General features: G+C 36.8%; 1 protein-coding gene across 1 annotated transcript; it reads left to right on the top strand.

Moving 5' to 3' along the window:
• The first annotated feature begins 95 nt into the window (after positions 1–95).
• On the top strand, positions 96–18,829 carry LOC145987562 (armadillo repeat-containing protein 1-like). Its single transcript, XM_083121911.1, has 6 exons — positions 96–222; positions 859–955; positions 4,293–4,459; positions 7,324–7,549; positions 15,583–15,774; positions 17,908–18,829. The coding sequence occupies exons 2-6, from the start codon at positions 866–868 to the stop codon at positions 18,088–18,090; spliced, it is 858 nt and encodes a 285-aa protein (XP_082978037.1). The 5' UTR covers positions 96–222; positions 859–865; the 3' UTR covers positions 18,091–18,829.
• The last annotated feature ends 817 nt before the right edge of the window (positions 18,830–19,646 follow it).

Raw genomic sequence — 19,646 nt, 5'->3', positions numbered from 1 at the left:
TGATAACCATGTGAAATATATCAATTGGCGATTTTTAAAACTCAGATTATTAAATAAGCCCTATGCACGAATGTTCAGAGCATAGTGGACAATTTGCGGATTCATACTATTTTCTTTTTTGAAATGTAAATCGCGATTCTAACTTTTTTTTTGTAAGAAATATCATCGTAATTTTGAAATATTGTCCAGCACAAGTGTTTTATGAATTCGTGCACAATAAATGTGAGTACAAAATAATCTGACGCATATAGTGATTTCATTAATTTAATAAGTGGATATAACCACAGAGCCAAACACGTAAAAAAATATTTATTTGGCCTCGCCGATGGCTCTTTTCATAATCATAATAATAATACTGTTTATGGTTAGTGTGAGTGATTTAACTTCCGAAACGTAAATGTAAGTTCCTCTATGATTGTACCTTTGAGTGCATAAACGTCACGGCCTGGTCCGGTTTTTTTTATCTATTTGTATTATATATATTCTTTGGGCATGTAAATTTATTTTGCAGGCATTTTTTTTTGTTGTTATTTGATCAATTCTGTCAATAAGATAATTAATTTTTAGAGTCAAATTCATTTCTAGGTGTGTAAAAACATCATAACCCAGCTTCATTATTGGATTGGATATATGTTAAAGATAGGCTATTGTAAATTTAAATATTTTACAAGGAAGAAGATATAATTACAGACAAGAAATATCATCTGCCTCAACTAATACCTACCAGAACTGGAGTCTGAGTTATACGTACATACAGTTCGTTATTGAAGTTCACCACAATATGTTCACATTGTTCTTACCCAGTTTGCTATTTGTGTCTTTCAAAACAATATATTTATTTTGTTTCTTCTTTTCCAGATTAAGAATGGAGGATGCAACTCAAAGGACAATTAACACCCTTAGATCATACAAATTACTGGCTGCTGATCCACAAAAGAAAGCCATCCTATTAAAAGTAAGATTTAAAAAATGCCTGTGTGGAACTAGGATTAGGAAGTAATTAATAATTATAATTAAGAATCAAAGCGTTCGAAGATTAATATGGAACAAGGATGTACCTATGAAATGCAAGAAGGAAATATATATTACATACTTATACTATGTAGCAATAATTATGTATGGAGCAGAGACTTGGACAATGACAGGGACATAAGAAAGATGCAGGCAGTGGAGATGAAAATTTTAAGGAGTATATTGGGAAAGACTAGAAGGGATAGAATGACGAGATCCAACAGACAGTGGAGGTAGTGAAGCTCCAGGACAGATGAGATGATTCGGACACATGCAGATGATGGATGCAGAAAGACTACCAGTAAGAGCATATAATGCACAAAGAGTGGGAATAAGGCCAAGGGAGAGACCAAGATGTCTGTGGAAAGAGCAGATAGTGGAGAGTGTTAGGAGAAGACGACAAGATTGGAACACCGTGGAAAGAGAGGAATGGAGGAAGACCAGAAGAAAATGGAGAGGCTTGACTTCTATGCTGACCCAGACACGGCGAAGGATGATGATGATTTTACAGAATTAAAGTTTTGTACGTTGAACATATTATATTTATATTCAAATACAAGAAACATCAGTAGTGGCTGTTAACCCACTATAACCCCTTCGATTGTTATGTTGATTTTTTTTAATCAACAGATTTCGATGTTTTACATAATATATGTCAGGTGTAACGACCCTGCATGGTTGCCATTCACTTATTATTAAGACCTTGCATAGCCCCTATATTCTTTTTAATTTCGGATTAGAATTGTTTAGAATTGCAGAGTCCTGCGTGGCTCATTATTAATTGTATTGTCTGTATGCACACAGTTTTAGTTTATTATGACACGTGCATCTAGTGATTTTTCCATTAGTGATTTCTCAATGTCCAATCTTGATAATTTTCAGTACGGAGTTTGCTATATGTAAAAAAATGAGTTAGCAACACGTACTTGTATTTAATGTTTTCACTACCCATGCTCCACCGCGAGTATAAAGCCAGCGCAGCAAGGCTGGAAGCTCAGTTGGCTTCCTGATGTCAACAGGCAAACATCCAGGGTTAACTGGCCTCCCAGCCTGAAGACTACTGAAGCCATCCCAGAAGGAAGGACGCAGAAAGAAGAAAGAAGATGAGCCTAGCAGCAACCTTCCTACCTGGTCCACTCGCTTCAGCTGATAGGTGCTCAGGTTCTACCTGCCTGGCTTGACTGGGAGCACCCGGACCTTCCTTTCTAACCTGCCATCCCTGCATAGGTGCCGTGGAGTAGAGTCCAGCGCAGATATTTCTGCCGTGCGATGCGCGAAACAACTAAAGAAGCAGTGTTGCTAATGGAGCAGATAGAAAAATCGCTGTAGTGCGCCGATGCACAGCTGTTACGTGCAACAATAAAATTAGAGAATTCAGGTCTATCTAACGTTGAGTTTTAAACATCATGCATTATACCAGGACTAGGATTAATATGTACTAACAAGTGGCTTTGTATGTAGCTACATACATATGGACTAAAAATTCGCAAAATGTGAACTAACACATAAGTAAAATTACCAAGAATGCTGCAAAGAAGACTTCTTCATACGATTCCTTATTTGAGTGATTTCAAACAAAATAAAAAAAAATATATATATATTATTTTTCATTGCATTAATGCACTGGTGGCGTTCTAACTTTTCACTCCCAAAACCCGTATACACTGGTATGGAACTGCAACGGCAGATAATAACATGCCAACGTGTTAAACCGCTACAATTGCACCATTTGTTATGAACCAGGGCCGGCGCTAGTCATTTTGCCTCCCTGGGAGGTGGCGGCAGATGCCGCTCTATTTCCCCCCCCCCCCCCTCCGGTCATTACGCAGCAACGGAAAATTGAAAATCAATATATTCCTAACTAAAACATCAAAATATAAAATAAATAATGAGACTTCTTATGCTATTTCAATACTATTCAGCGCAAAAGAATATCTCGCTCGATCACAGTTTTCAATAGGCTTATTTTTTTCTTCTCTTCAAATTTTGCCACTCTGGGCGATGGCACGGTTCGCCCTCCCCTTCCGCCGGCCCTGCTATGAACTTGGTCACCCATCAAAGCATGGCAATTTTAACACAGAAAACAATATGTATCGCATTAAGCAGCAAAAATGACAGCCTCCTCTATGCAATTTCTACAAGAACACGTGCCGGAGCCAGAGTTGAAATGATGTTGGAGCCACATAATTTATTTATTTTGAATAATTCCAAAATTATGAAATATGAACAATTTGTGAATTAAACCTGTTGAAATATGTAAAATTAAGTATATTTTCCTTAAATATGTAAAAGTAAGTATTTATTAAAGTTATTGGGATGCTAACACCATGACTGGCTTCCTCCTTCATGAACTCGTGCACGTTGCTTAGAATTTCCCGAGCTTGGCTATGCAAGGTTTTTGATTTCAACTTCGACAGAACTGGAGGCATTATGGAATTTAACGTTCATTAGCAAACACACACTTTTACATACACACACGCAATACACGCACACAACGTCAAACCGGTCAAATACTTAGTATAAAATAAAAATATGGTGCTTCCAATCCAACAAAACTCACCGCCACTTTACCTGCCTTTCCCCTTCCGTGACAGAAATAGTGCTTCATTATTACAGTTGGCAACACTAGTTACTAGCTAGCCAATGAACATGCACTACATAAAAGAAGCAACCACTACGCCGTGCTATATTGCCACATTACCGTCCCTACCGAACGGTGGGAACCGCGAGCTGGAGCGCTATTCAATTGTTTTCAATGATGTTTGCGCGAGTGTGTCCAGGAATGGAATGACAATATGGCAACAGTAGCGAAGGTTTTCGAGCAGGGTAGAACACGTGATGCTAAGAGAGAGGGAGACGAAACGAAAATTTGTTTCTACGCAACGGCAAATTTATGTGTGATGCACTCTAGTTGGGTAGAGCAAGGGATTTGTAGTAAAAATCTCAACGTCTGTCGTAGGTTCGATTCGCACCACCGGCAAAAGAACTTTCACCTGAAGACTAAATAAGAGGTGCTCTCTCGAAATGTAGTGTTAGATAAGGATAGTTTAAAGCACTAAACAATGGATAATGTCCCAGTAACATTGCATGCTAAAGTAGAACCATTGTCACTAACATTCAGAAAATTATTAAGTGAGTGTGACTTTCTCTTGGTTGTTTTTGTGGTGTTAAAACGTGCCATGAACTATCACCTTTCTTAATATCATATTTGTTTATTGACAACCATCTCTGCCGTTCCTGCTTTGTTGATAATGTATTTTCAGCATTGTTTTTTATTGCAGGATGGGACAAGTTTGCAGTTCCTCGCCTATGTTTTGGACAGTAGAAATGAGGTGGTAGTGAGCGAATCATTGGAGACGATTCGTTTGTTGGCTCAGAGAAGTGAGGATCACCCGTTCCTTCTGGCAACTTTTGGTGTGCTGGAGGCCCTGGAGAGTTTGCTTCAGAAGTAAGGAATGTTGAATAGTTTTAATAGTGTATTATTCTTAGCCAGTGACGGATCCAGGAATGGCGCTTGGGAAGTCCTTTCTGACCATTATTTACAAAGATTTTTTATTAACAACATATAGTACTATTCCATATCTACATGATGAAAAAAAAGAGTTACTGGGTTCGAATTCTGGATAAGTAAAGGATGATTATTATTTTCTTCCGTCATTATGATATCTTTCCTGTGTTGTGATAAACCTAACGATATAGAGATATGATGAAAAGTGGGAAAGCAAACAAACAAGGACATTTTGTCCAGAATCATGTTGTCCTGTTGGGCCAGGAGAATGTAAAGCATTAGGGTCGTTTTTTATTTTTGAATTTTGATTTCAAGTGTAGTACCAGAAGATCTCAATAGGGATTAGGAACAAATAATAATAATAATAATTGACATTCACTATTACAATATTTACAAAATATCCATAATAACCATTCATAATGTTCTACATTCATGAACTAAAATATAGCTTACATAAACCATATCAAGATACACATTAAATATAGATTAAATAGAATGTATGCAAAAACCTAGTCCAGGCATTTAGGAGGGGTGATTGCTGCTCTCCCTGTGGATCCGTGCCTGTTCTTAGCCCTATATGAACTAGAGTCTGTTAGGCAAGTAGTTTGCGTTTGATTTTTGAAGTTGCCACTTTCAGTGAGTATACAGCTCACAACATATGATGGCTAATGTCCATGCAGGCAGAGGGAGAAATGCTGCAGGGGACAGGGCCTTGCTAGTGGCCATGCCTTCGCTAAAAGGAGCTTGAATACAAGGGATGTGGATTGGCTGCTGCTGTCGCATGACACTCTACTGTTTACGTGCATGTGTGTTCGTCAGCTATTGTATGTGGCAAGGTGTATAGACTGGCCATGCATGATGATCTACAGTTTGCAAAATGACTCACTTGCCTTTCTTGTTTTGCGTGCACTGAAAGGAGATCTGTTGACCACTCAGCATATTCTGTCCCTCTGCATTTGAACCACGAAAGTCAGGAAGAACAGATATCTACCTTTCGTTTGGGTCAAGGGCCTTTGTAAATCTATCAATACCTTTCTAAATCTAACAATACAGTGTGAAACCAAAAATCATGTTACGATGGTTTAGTTTGATTTTATTTATTTTACCCCACTTTTGGCTAATGGTTAAGATGAAGATGAATTGTGATAAGATAATATGAATGAAAGGACAATGACAAACACAAGAGGACAACACGTAACACGAGCCCTGCATAGGATTATCTGGATGTGAATCCAGACACCATAGCCTTGCTAGTCTGAAAAATGCATTCCAGGGTGGAAGGGAAGTTGACATTTGGGTGTTTTAGAAAGGGTCCACCTTGCATCCCATGTTATGATGGAAAAGTGCATTCATTTGTTGGTTCAATTGCCACATCCCCGCTTTGCAACACAAACTGCAAATGTTATTAATCTCTTAAATAATTTTTAATCAGCACCAGAATGAATAATAATATTTTATGTTTTTAAGGCAGTGGTATTTGGTCTTTATTAATTGAAGTGTAAATTCACAACTAAGTTTTCAACTTTAGCAAGTAGGCATTAGGGGGCCAAACAGTGCCTGTGTTATCAGAGTCCAATCTCAAACGCTGCTGCATGATACTCTGTAACTTCTGAAATAATAGCACATATCGTGCATTAAATTTCAAGTGGTACGTTATAGTACTGATACAACTTGTATTGGTAATATTCAGGGGTAGAAAGACTTAAAATAATTCAGGAGCCAGCTTTTTTTTGGGGGGGGGGAGAGGCAAATATGGCCCAAGAGAGCTATGAATCAAACTCAAAAAAAGCTGCACATTTTAAAGCATGATCCTAAAACATTTATTTTATTAATTAATACAAGATTGGATTAAAAGTAATTAATTCTTGTGCCGTAGTGGCCTTCCTAAAGAAGGCTCTACCCGTAACAGCATGAATAGCTACGCAATACATTCTAATGTATAGCCGACTCTACCATATCACTGCAGATTTTAAAATGCAGTTAGCAACACTGCAAAAATATGTAATGACATATTTATTATTCTGATTTAATGATAGAGAAAATGCATAAATGTTAAAAAGCACATACGCAAATGTAATCTAAATTTCCACAAGCAAACTTGATATTAAAAAATATATATTTTTTAGAACTGAATTTGAAAATTTTCAGGCATGATAGCGATGCATTTTCCTACCCCTTGTAATATTAATAAATTGGTGAAGGAATGAGACCAGTACTTGTATTGTCCATTGCTATGTAAATTACAAAATTGTTAATGGGACTACTCCAGGACTGATTATGTGATATATGAGCTCAGATTTTTAAGATATCATGTGAATTGTGTTTTTTTATATTCATTAAAAAATTACCAGAAGAATTTTGTACTGAATCGTAGGTTGGCGATAGAAATATCAGATTGGTAAAATTATTGCAGCATGGATGTCCGAAAACGTAACATTATATATTTCACACATTTAATTTTACTTTAGTCACAGTAATTTATGCTAGTAGAAAGACATGGCAGAAACATGATAATTTCAAGCTGAATAGGTGTTTTTTTGAGGGGGAAACAATATTATGGGAAATGCTTCATTTACACACACACACTCACTCACTCTCCCCTGGAAAAAGTCCTGCAGACCTCCATATTGGGCACTACACAAATATTCCTTTATCAACCTATTACAGTAAAGTACTGATTATCCTGTTTTATTCCTAACCTATGTACATTTAAAGCCAGGTCATTTCTTTGTTATTGTCATGAGGTTATGCAAATCTATTTCTGCATTCATCTGTTGCTTCATAATGCTTATCTTTTCCTCTAGGTCAACAAATTTCTCTGACAGAACCATGTCTTTGGCAGGGGTATTGTGTAGAGTACTCCAAAAATCAAAGTCTGATACCTCAGTTTGCAGCATTCCAAGTGCCTCGTCATCAGTTCTCAGAGAAACACGCCATAAAAGATATACTGCCTTGGAAGGGACTCAAGTCACCAGACATGTTAGAACAAAAGCACATGTTATCAGTCTTCACATTCATGGACTGCATGCAGTATGTATACCTTAAGTTATTAATTGAACTATGTACTTGCATGGATGTCCATTTTATTAAACCCACCAGCCTAGTCTACACCAAAGAAGACAGCTGAAGTAGCCATCTTGTTGAAGTTTGACAAATGCTTTGACTAGGCAGGGAGCTTTCAACTTTAGCAAGTAGGCATTAGGGGGCCAAGCACCCTAAACAGGGGTCCCAGATTATGTCCCCCTGAGAAAGCACTTCGCACTGTGGTTTGGTTTTATTTTAAACCGTGGGTCCAGTCCCTATTAGTCTATATGAGCATAAAGCATACTTGAACTCGTGTCGAATGAAGTTGTGCTCTTGACAGTAGCATTTCACAATTTATATCCACATTGCGGAAATTTCTTATGATAATTCCACTTCCAATTCTGCAGTGATGATTTTGATCGTAGTAGAAAGTTTTTACAGTATTTTCAAGAATTAATTTTATATTACCTATTCAAAATATGTTTTCATATAACTTTTATGCAATGTTATATTTTTTTCACTTCCAAAAAATTGTTAGACAAAAATTCGTAAAGTGTAACATATTATATCTCTGTGGAAAGAGAACTTGATATTGTAAGTCCTGTCCACAAAGGGTTAAACAGTTTTTTTTTATTCCTGGAAGGTTTTGTTAACTTATCTTAGGTTTTGTTAACTTGTGAAACTGTATGCTTTGTAGGCCCATCAGTGTCATAGTTTTGCACCGACAATGATGCTACATTCTTTGACCCATTTCACATATACCAGACATGCACCAGTGAGAATATTGGCTGGTGCAACAACTGTGGCTATTGGTTGGCACTGTCAACCAGTGCCACATGTAGGTGTCATTGTAACATATGTATAACAGGTCTGGTGATTTTAATAAAGTGGATATTCAGTGTACTCATTAATTGAAAGATTTTGACCTTGAATATATTTTAATCCATTGGTGGTGTGCTGAAGACATGAATTTAGTTTTGAACTAACTTGTTAAAATCATTTTATAAGCTTTGGATGAGGTCTCTCTACTGATGTCTAAATTTTTATCAAATGTAAATTTATTGCCCTACAAATGTTGACAACATTATACATGTGCATGCACATGTGGATGGATGGATGGACATACAGAATGATTTACTATTTCGGCTATTTTCAAATGGGTCAGTAGTAACTAAAATATTTATAATTTATTTCAATTTTCATAACTTTCCTAAGTTCTGGTATATCCACTGTGTGCCAACACTGCTTAGTTCAGTTTAAAATATTTATGGAATTGTGTGTTTAATCTATTAACTGTATTTTTCATTCTGTTCTAAATTGAGCCTGTGTGTTTTATTATTAGAAAATGTACGATTATTTTGGGCCTCCCCGATGGTGCAGTGGTAGCATCATTGCCGTTTAATCAAGGGGTCCCGGGTTCAATACCTGGTGGAGGCACATAGTGGTTCGGATCCCACTTTAAACTGTAGGTCCAGTCCTGATTAGCCTTTCTGTGTATAATGTGGACTTAAAGCAACAAATTCAATTAATCTATAAGATTATTTTATAAATATAAAGTTATTTAACATGCCAAATATTTTTGTAACACACATGCAATTTCCATCCGTAATTGAGCCAAACTGCATTGACCAGCCTCTTAAAGAAGGAGGTCCCCTTTAGTTTTTTAAAAAGTTTTTGGTTGGTTGTCCATCCTTCAATGTGTAAATAAAAGAGGATGAAATCATAATAAAAAGTGAAGAAATAAATGCGAAAATGTAACAGAAGTCAACAAGCCCATCAGTCTGAAGTTGCATAAAAAGTGAACTTATTAAATGTATAATAATATCGGTCCCTTGATTCTGATCAGTGAACCTCCATTGTTGTGAAACTATTTATGATTATGAATTTCTCAAAATCAGAAATGAATGGCAAAATATAGTAGTTTTTCATCGTAGTAATAGTAACAAAATGGCAGAATGTTGCATTTATGGATATATCAGATTGATAATTTTACTGACTGACTATCAAACAATGTGCCCATTCTCTAATATTTGTGTGAATAAAATATGCCCATTGGTAACTAATCAAGCAAATCACAATCTCAATACTAAAGGTTCCGGGTTCAAGCTTTGGTTTGAGCATGGGTTACTGTCCATGAGTACACACTCTAGTGTAAATCAGAAGCTGTTTTCAATATTCACACATACAGTGGCGGTCCCTCCATGGAACAGAGGGAACAGGCTGTTCCCTCCTACTTATCGCCCATTGAAGCTATTTTAATTATCTATATTAACATAATAAAAACACTTCTTTCTCCCGAAATCAACACGCCGAAGTAAACTTTCACCTTGACTGGACGTTTGTTTACTTCACCTACCCTCGTCGTTCCACCCTCTAGTGCCTGACGCCGAGTATTTCCGACCACGCGCGAAGGTAAATGATCCTCATGGTCCCACTTCCCACCAGGGAAGCTGAACTCTCTAGCTGTTCCCTACAAGAGACAGCGAATTCGTTTTCCTTCGAGTTTTTGCTATGTGCTAAAGTTTAATTGCGTCGTAGTGATAGTTTTGATTGTAGTAAGTCTATAGTTTCCTAATCTCATTGCAAAATTGCATCTGACATTCATAACGAACTGGAAAAATCTTCTACAGTTAATCGTCTGCTAAATGCCTTGGCTAAATGCTGCGAAATAGCTTCCGAGGGAACAGCTCGAATCCACCTGTTCCAACAGCCCCAAGACCACGCAGAGGCAGGACAAGAAAGGGGAATGTTGCGAGCGTAGGGTTGAGAATGTTGTATGATCGACTGGCTGAAGACGAAAGCCTTTTTTAGTTCATTGAACTTTACAGAAAAGACAGCAAACAAAACACCTACCCTAATCGAATTAAAAACAAAAACGAAATCGTACACAAGGCATTTTATAAAAAGTTACTACAACTCTGTTAAATGATTAACTGGATACTCTTCCAGTGGCAAATTTTTGTTGTCCTTGTTTGTTCCCGAGAAGGGAGTTCGGAACAGTTCGGGTTTTGTCACAATTTCTACAAATCTAGCGGACGTCATGAAAAAACTCGGCCATCTGAATGCCATCATTGCATTGAAGACGTTTGAATTACAAGAATGCTCAACTCTACAAAAAAGTCAACTTAATCTACAAATAGAGAGATGAAGCATAAATTGCTTTTATTATTATTTTCTTTGTTGCGCATCAACAATTTTGTTTTTAATGTTATTTTTACATTATAGTATCATATTTTCTTTAACATTGTTATTGTCCAAATTTTAACGTGCTTCATGTATGTTACTTCTGACAATTTGTAACATATGTATCGTATGTTTGTTTGGTCAGGAGGGGTGCCAACAGGGGGATTATGGCACAGGTTGCGTGATCAAAATTTTTTGGGGGGTTCACTTCAAATAATATAAAATTCAACATTTACTCTATGTGATCAGAAGTATCCGGACACCCACCTGAAAATAAAGTACAAGTTTGGGCAACCCTCCATCGGAAACACTGGCAGTCAATACAGTGTTGACCCACCCTTAGCCTTAATGTCAGCGTTCACTCTCACAGGCATACTTTCAATCAGGTGCCGGAACGTTTCCTGAGGAATGGCAGCCCATTCCTCGCAGAGCGAAAAAATGAGAAGAGGTATTGACGTGGATCGGTGTGGTCTAGCACGAATTCGGCATTCCAAAACTTCCCAGAGATGTTCTATGGGATTCAAATCAGGACTGTGCGCAGGCCAGTCCATTAGTGGGACGTTGTTGTCGTCAAACCACTTCCCCACAAGCCCTGCAGTATGGACGGGTGCTCGGTCGTGTTGAAAGACACAATGGTCATCCCTAAACTGGTTTTCGACGGTACGCAACATGAAAGCTGTTAAAATGTCAACGTAAGTTTGTGCCGTGACATTGCCATGTAAAGCAACAAGGGGCAAAGCCCCCTCCAGGAGAAACATGACCACCCTGTAACCCCACCACCTCCGAATTTCATTGTCGGCACTATACAGGCTGTTAGATGTCGTTCACCAGGCATTCGCCATGCCCACACCCTACCATCTGATCGCCACATTGTGTACTGTGATTCATCACTCCACACAACGGTTTTCCACTGTTCTGTGGTCCAGGTTCGACGCTCCTTGAACCACACGAGACAGCGTTTGGCATTTGTCTGTGTGATGTTTGACTTATGGGCAGCTCCTCGGCCATGGAAACCAAGTTGCCACACCTTGCGCTAAACAGTAATGGTGCTTGGAGTAGATCCTGATGCAGTTCGGAATTCCTGTGTGATGGTGGCAATGGATGATTGACGATAATGCTTTACGACCCTCTTCAACACTCGATGGTCTCTGGAGGTCAACATGGGAGGTTGGCCTGCATGCTTTTGGGTTGTACACATCCCTTCACTATAACATTGGAAACAGTGGACAGAGGGATGTTTAGGAGGGTGGAAATCTCAGACACAGACTTCCTACACAAGTGGCACCCGACCAACTGACCACGTTGAAAGTCTGTAATTTCCTCAGACCATCCCATACTGCTGTGTCACACTGTCTGCAGACTACTGAGTTCGCTGACTATGTGTTCCATGCGGTAGATGGCAGTACTGTGTCGCCCTCTATGTTAAACACACGTTTCGCGGTGTGTCCGGATACTTTTGATCACATTGAGTATATCTTTTTCCAAAATATATGTAAAAATTTTACATCTTAAATGCACCATATTTAATCCATTAGATGAAGAAGAGAAAGTGTTTAAGGGTATTATCGAGGTGGGGGGCGGAGAAATATCCAACTCTAGGTCTTAGATTATTGTGGGTATTTTAGTTAGAGGGGGATTGAGCCTTAAATTGAGGGCATTTATACAATTATTGTGTATTACTATTGTCTTAGACAGACTATTGCGGAAATTCTGGTGTAGAGACTGAGAATTAATTTTTTGGATGAGGTATAATCCACTCTTCAATATCAACAGTAAGTCTAAAATTGGCATGGAAACTTTGATGAAATCTAAGATTGTCAAGAGATTTCTGTAGTGGAGAGAGAGAGAGTTCGAAAATTAAATTTTGAAGAGTGCATTTAGCGATATGATATCCACACGTTTTCGACCCCGAACGCGCCAAAGGGGAAGCTGGAAAAGACTAAATATCTCTGGATCTTAAGAAAGTATTAACATTCCATTAAATTAATATTCTTGAAAGCCTGCAAAGGAATGGATTTAAAGATTTTATCGCTCGCTTCGATCGCAATGATATGTTACTAGGTTGCGTGTTTGGCGCTTGAATGAGGTGAATGTGAAGTTTATATACTATAGCTGCAATACAAGACAAGATATATTCTCGATTATGATGAACGATTTTAGGGGTGGTCTTGAGTGATGGGCACCCCTGTTTAGGAAGGAGGTGCAGATCAAGTATAGTGTGCAGTAAAGCTAAGAAAGAAGTTATTTTCAGTAGACACGCTGTAGTAATTAAATACGTTGTGGGGATTACTCACAAATTATATGATTTGGAGGGGATGCGCCATTTGCCTTGGGGGGGGCACCCCTCTATTTAGTTCATTTCAATAAGGGTTGAATTTTACTTGGTTTACTGTATTATATTACGACGGGTATGGGAGGGGAGGGGGCAAGTGCAGGTCACCTGTTCCCCTCTCTGATTTAGCACCGCACGCCATTGCACACATATTAGAAAGGACACGACACTGCCAGTACACTACCACTGAGCTGCTGAACCAATCTCTTGCTTCCCCACAATTTCTGGGTTGTAATTGTGGGAAGGCCAAAAGGTTGGCTTCCTAAAACATTGGTACAGAATTCCAGGTACCCAGTTAACATCACTGGCTGAGACAGTTCTTACATATCTGCATAGCCTAATGGTTAGTACTCATATTTTTAGGGCAAAATGATCCTGTGTTCGACCCCACTTAGAGCATAAAAATGTTGGTGTTGATTGAGCATTGCGAGGACAGCTGGGAAGCTAGTTGACAGCAATGGTAATGGACTCCAGTCTCAAAAGCTAGAAATTAGTGTTGATGAAACTCATCACTAGACCTCGGATTAAATTACAAGTTAACGTCATAGTTTCATTAAAAAACGCAACAAGTGGCGAAGTTTTATACTGCCTAAAATAACCTATTTTGCTTGTTAGAACCTATTTTACATTTATGTGCCTAAATTATACCTGTTTTTTAGGTTTTTACAGGATTTTTATATCTCACAGAGGTATTTACCGGGTTTGGTGATGAAACAATTCAATGACTGGCATGTTTGAAACATGTTTTCTGTCGATTTCCCTCGCTTCAAGTCTGTGATGTTCTTCAAAGCTCCAAACAAAACAAGAAAGTAAACTGTCCTTGCACCCCCTCCCCCCCTTTCCTTCCCAGTTTTGGCACTGCCTGCACAGTCCAAAGTGCAAACTATGCTCTGTGTGGTCTTTCTCACTTTCCTGTCAATTTCATCCTTTTGTGGCATTCACGGCTTGCAAAGTGATGTTTCTTCATCCAAATATGAACCTCTGGCTATGTTTCTGTTGAAAGATAATTTTCAGCATATAAAATGATCCTCACGCACAAAAGGTGAAGTTTGACTGTGGGTAACATGAGAAAAGATTCAGCAACGTCACTAGGACCATGATAAAATTCAAGGTACAAGTAGATGTTTTCTCTATTCCAACCTTACGTATTACCGACTCAACATCCACACACACAATACTATATTAACAATGTAAAGGTTCTGTGTGTTTCCATGTAGCCAAAATTGTATCTAATCAACTTCAAGATATCTTCTTTTGCAATAATCTTTGTATGTCAGATAGATTGTTCTGCAAAAGACACTTACAAAGTAAACGAAATGAGAAAATTATTTTTCTTCCTCCATAAAAATAAAAATAAAAGCCAAACTGTGAAATCTTGTTTCTGGACATTTATAAATATGTATAAATTTAATGTGATTTTGATTAATAAGAGTTGCAATTTTTCACGTCTACGGAGAAAGAAATTGGAATAGAGAAAACATCTGCTTGTACCTCTTTTTCATGTTTACCAAAATTCATGCATAATTCCCAAAGCCAATAATTCACGTATAATTCCTGGAATTCCGAGTAGCCACCCTGGTATTGAGCACCAAATTATACATACGTAATTCATTTTTCATATCAAAGAGCAACTTTCGCTAACAGCACAAGTATTGCATTACAATAATTTTGGATAGTTTTGAAATGATGTAAAGATATGAAAATTTGGTTAGAAAATTAATATTTGGTTGTTATATATACCTATTAAAATTTCTTATAACACCATTAAGCCTTGTTTCCATGATTATGAAAAACTAAATATGCTGACCAAGGCAGTAATTTATTTTATTAAAAACATAAACTAAACGTAACGTTTCAACCTTCTATCAAGGTCTTCTTCAGACTCTGTATCAAGTACAAAATCTTTGTACTTGATACAGAGTCTGAAGAAGACCTTGATAGAAGGTTGAAACATTACGTTTAGTTTATGTTTTTAATAAAATAAATTACTGCCTTGGTCAGCATATTTAGTTTTTTAAAATTTCTTACGATTCTTGTGAAATTTTGTTTTTGACTATTGTATCTAATCAGTATTTTTCAAGAATTTTGTACCATTTTAAGTTTTTTTGGAACCTACTTCTGGATTTTTTTAGCCTAATTTCAGATTTTAGAGCCTATTTCAGGATTTTTAGAGCCTATTTCAGGATTTTTAGAGCCTATTTTAGGATTTTTAGAGCCTATTTCAGGATTTTTAGAGCCTATTTCAGGATTTTTAGAGCCTATTTTAGGATTTTTATAGCCTATTTTAGGAACCTGAAAGCACACTTTTTAGAACCTAAAAATCCGAGGTCTACTCAACACCCAACGAGAAAACATTTCACAGGCCTTCATTCACACAGCCATTTTGCATCATAGAGTTTAGTTAAGTGTTAGAATACGTTGTGTTAACTGATTATATTCTCATTTCTTACATTAGTTTTAGCTTTGCAGACTAATATTTGTGTTCATGAAAGAATGGGAAATAATAACGTACCTTCTATTTCAGAAAACACAGAAGCTGCTTGAGGAAACCTTGATCAGTGTACATGGAGTTGTTTCCCTCGTTGTGGACGTGGAACATCAACGCTGCACGGTCCGTGCTACTCAAGATGTCGACCTTGAGAAATTGGCATCAGCTGTTTCATCAACAGGAATCATGGAGGCTAAGTTGGTGGCTAGAAATAAGTGGAATCAAGAGGTAATACAGTTTCGTAAACTGTTTTCTTTTATTTCATTTTGTCTATATCATGAGAATATCACAATCTCAAACCTATACATGCATATGAGGGTATGGTAACTATTTTTTTTTTTTTGCGAGAATGCAGGACCGGTACAAGAATTTGAAATATACAAATGGAATAGGACACGGTATGGAATTGAATAATGTATGAACAAGACAGGTCATGTGTACCAGGGGTGACTTATGCCTCAACCCTCATATATGTATTATTATGATATTATTACTGTGTATGTAGATATTAGTATTATCTTTAACATTGGAGTGCTTGAAAAAAAATCCACTAATTACTCTTCAAGCATTAGGATATAATATAAATTGTAATATTAATCTCTTGCCAAGTACCAAGTATTAACAACCAGAGGGAGATATTACTCACGTGAAATTTAGAAATTCCTTATTTCCGCGTTGCACAATTTAATGGTTAAATCCTGTTAATTTCGAAGATCCTCTGTCTTCATTCACTAAGGGTACCACTAAGGGTTTTTGCTCCCAAAAACTGTGGTGCGTATTATGCACAGAATAATTCGGACAGCCAACATGAAACTGTTCAGAGTCATTCCATGATTTTGGGACACTTGCATTGATTTTTCATGTTTACGGAACCCTATTGTGTTATATATATCATTCTAAAACTTAAATCCTGCAGTTTTTGAATATGGCAACAGTATTCCATTCAAGATGACGACACTAATGTGAAATGCGGTTGAAATAAGTTCATCACAAAATGAACGAACATTCCGATTTCTATGGTGCTTTGGGTGAAAAAAAACATAAGGAAACAGAAAACAATAATTAAAATGTATTACTGGCCAAATAATAATATATATATGGAGTGTGTAAATTCCTTAATGGAAGAAATCTTGTGCTGCTAACTGCTGGTTTGAAGGTCCTGAATGTGCCTTGTTTAAATGTTACATTAGTCACGGAAAAAGTATATATTTTGAAGTTCTTTTAGAAAAAGTAAAGAAGGAATAAGAAAAACCACGTATAAAAGTTTGAAGGCCATTTCACACGATTTTTCACTTTGCAATGTAATGTTGTGCGACACCAAGAAAAGCAGTGCAACTCTGGCAGAATTCGAGCATGCACGTTCAGTCACATGGGATGCATATTATCAGTATTTGTTGGGTAAGAAATAATAGAAAATAACTTCGTGATCATTGGAAATCCATAATGTAATTTTGATCTCGGTTTCTACTATTACAGAATAAATAAGGTGGTTAAAGAGTGAAAGATTAGGATGCTAAACACAGTGGAGGGAGAAGGGGGAGGCACCATTATTGTTTACACAAGAGGATATTCTCCTCTTGGTCCACATATGAACAGGTGACTCATTGAATAGTAATGATTTTATTCACTCTTGATCAGCATAGCAACATATTTACGACCTACAACTAAGAAAGCCATTTTTTGAAACTGCATTGTACTGTACATTATATACAAGATATAATTTTTTGTAACTTTTACCCATCAAAAACCAGGGTGCACATTATACACGCACGAGCACATACGGTGTTATCTACCATGTCTTTTATTCCCCAAGCATGAAATCTTTATTTAAATGTAAAAAGAAAAACAAATTGCTTGCTTCAAAGTTAAGTTGATATGTATTGTTGCAAGTATTACTTAAAAACTCACTCCTGATGTCCCTATCCAAAAGTCAATCTCAGTTTTACCTGCTTAGGTGTAATTGTAAGTGTAGTGTTTAACTAAAACGTAGTGACCTTCTTACACACATGTGTAAATACATGAATTGCTGTAATGATTTGGTCACAAAAACGTGGAAAAGCCAGGAAATTATCTTTTTACTAAATTGTAAACACACTGATTATTGTCTTTGTCGTATACCTATTTCATCAGTTCATTATTCATCCCCATCATTTCTAGTAACCCGAGAGGTAAAACAGTAACATGAAATAACTGAGACTGAAATCTGTATACAATGTAAATACTGAAGAATCCAAGCTACTTTTTCATGCATCACCCTGTACTTTTTTAAAAATATATGTTCTTGAGGTAATTATCTATTTTAAAGTTTGAAAACGATATATGGTTGTGCTAATAATATTTACCGAATCCCGTTATTTACAGATCTTGCAGCCTATACTTCCAGAAACATTGGTATTGAAAAACTGCACCTTGCCAGAATACTTTCCAGAAGAAGATTCACCTGTTCGAGACAAAGCCCTAATCAATCTGAGAAATTTAAGTGAAAATGCCACGGGATGGTTCTCTGTGGCTACAAAGTTTTTGCAAAAATCATTTTACTGGTGAAATTTTTCAAGATGGTAGACATATTTATGTCATGTCTGTTTTTTTGACAGTGAGTGATTTTATGTCCTGATAGTTTATGTTCTTTATCTTTAAAATTGTGACAGTAGATATTTATTTACATCTAGAAAATACTGTGTATTAAGAATAATATACCTGATTTTCAGATCAGAATTTTAATGTGTTGCCATTGTCTATTGCATAATGTGCGATGGCACTTTGCATTTTTTGTCTGAAACATATTCAAGTATTCATCGTTGGGCACTAAATATTGTTAAAGGATTGTGTAGGTAAAGTTTTGTATTTCCACATTGTAACGTGAAATGCAAAATTTATCTACTCCATACGTAGTTGAGGTTTAGTTTTGAAGATTTTACAGTGTGAATAGTTTGTACTGTTGGAGATAGAACATGTATTTCTAAGTGGTTAACTATGTTAATGATGCTTAATACCACTTAATAGTTCACATAAGAATAGTAAGAGACAATTGGATCTGTATGATTCAAGTCAGAATGATCATACAAACCACAACTAAAGTATAATATATAAATTAGGATAACAAATAGGATGAAACTGCCATTTAAACATATTTTGCAGAATATTAAGAAATATGTATTCTCTCATTTTCTTTCTGATATGCAACTGTATGAAAAAGACTGAAAAATTATTGTATTTTAATGTGATATGATGGCTGTGAACATATTTTTGTAATTACAAACTTGCTAATAAATTTAAGTTGAACAAACCATACGAAAGTGAGATTTCTCTCTCTGAGTTTATGTACAAACATAAAGGAGGTGGTATTTATTACAGTCGCCAGAACTTGGAGCTGGCCCCAGCCCTTTGGACACTCACACAAAGCCCCATGCTTCAGGAGACCCTGCACCAGATAAAAATAATTTCTTCATGTGTGGCTATATTCTAAACGAAGTACTTCATAAAAATGGTGTTCAAATATTCTAATCAAAAATAGTTTTATATGCACTATTTGTGCAAATCATGAAGTGAAAATATTATTTGATCTGACCTTAACCTGATCTTGACCTGTCAGGCCTAAATTGAGTCTCCAATTCAATCCTGAAAAGAGTCCTGAATCTTGCATTGCATCCTGAGTTGTGTCCTCAATTAACTCGTGAATTCCTGCTTAAGTCCTGTATTACTTTGTTCAGTATTGAAATTGGGACTGATCTCAATATTAAATTGAAGATCGAACTTAAGATTGAATTCAGGATCAAATTCAACATTGAATCCAGGACTGCATTAAGAATGGAATTCAAGATGGAGATGAATTCTGTACTAAGCCCTGAATTGCATCCTGACTTGTGTTGTCACTTTAGTCCTAAATTCCTTGCCTGAGTCCTGTGTTCCTTCAGTATTAACAGATTGAGGGTTGAAATACTGATTGAATTGAAATGACTTTGACATGACCTCTTGACCTTTACCTGATCTGATGTGATGTGGACCTGACTTCGGGTCTAAATTAAGTTGCCAATTCACTCCTGGGACAAGTCCTGTAATGAATCTTGAATTGCTTTCTGTGTTGCATCTTCAATTAACTT

This window comes from Lepisma saccharinum, chromosome 5 (genome assembly GCF_977018435.1).
Source record: "Lepisma saccharinum chromosome 5, izLepSacc3.1, whole genome shotgun sequence".
Classification (NCBI taxonomy): Eukaryota; Metazoa; Arthropoda; class Insecta; order Zygentoma; family Lepismatidae; genus Lepisma; species Lepisma saccharinum.
Note: the sequence above shows the minus strand (reverse complement) of the source record. Positions and strands in the feature narration are given on the sequence as shown.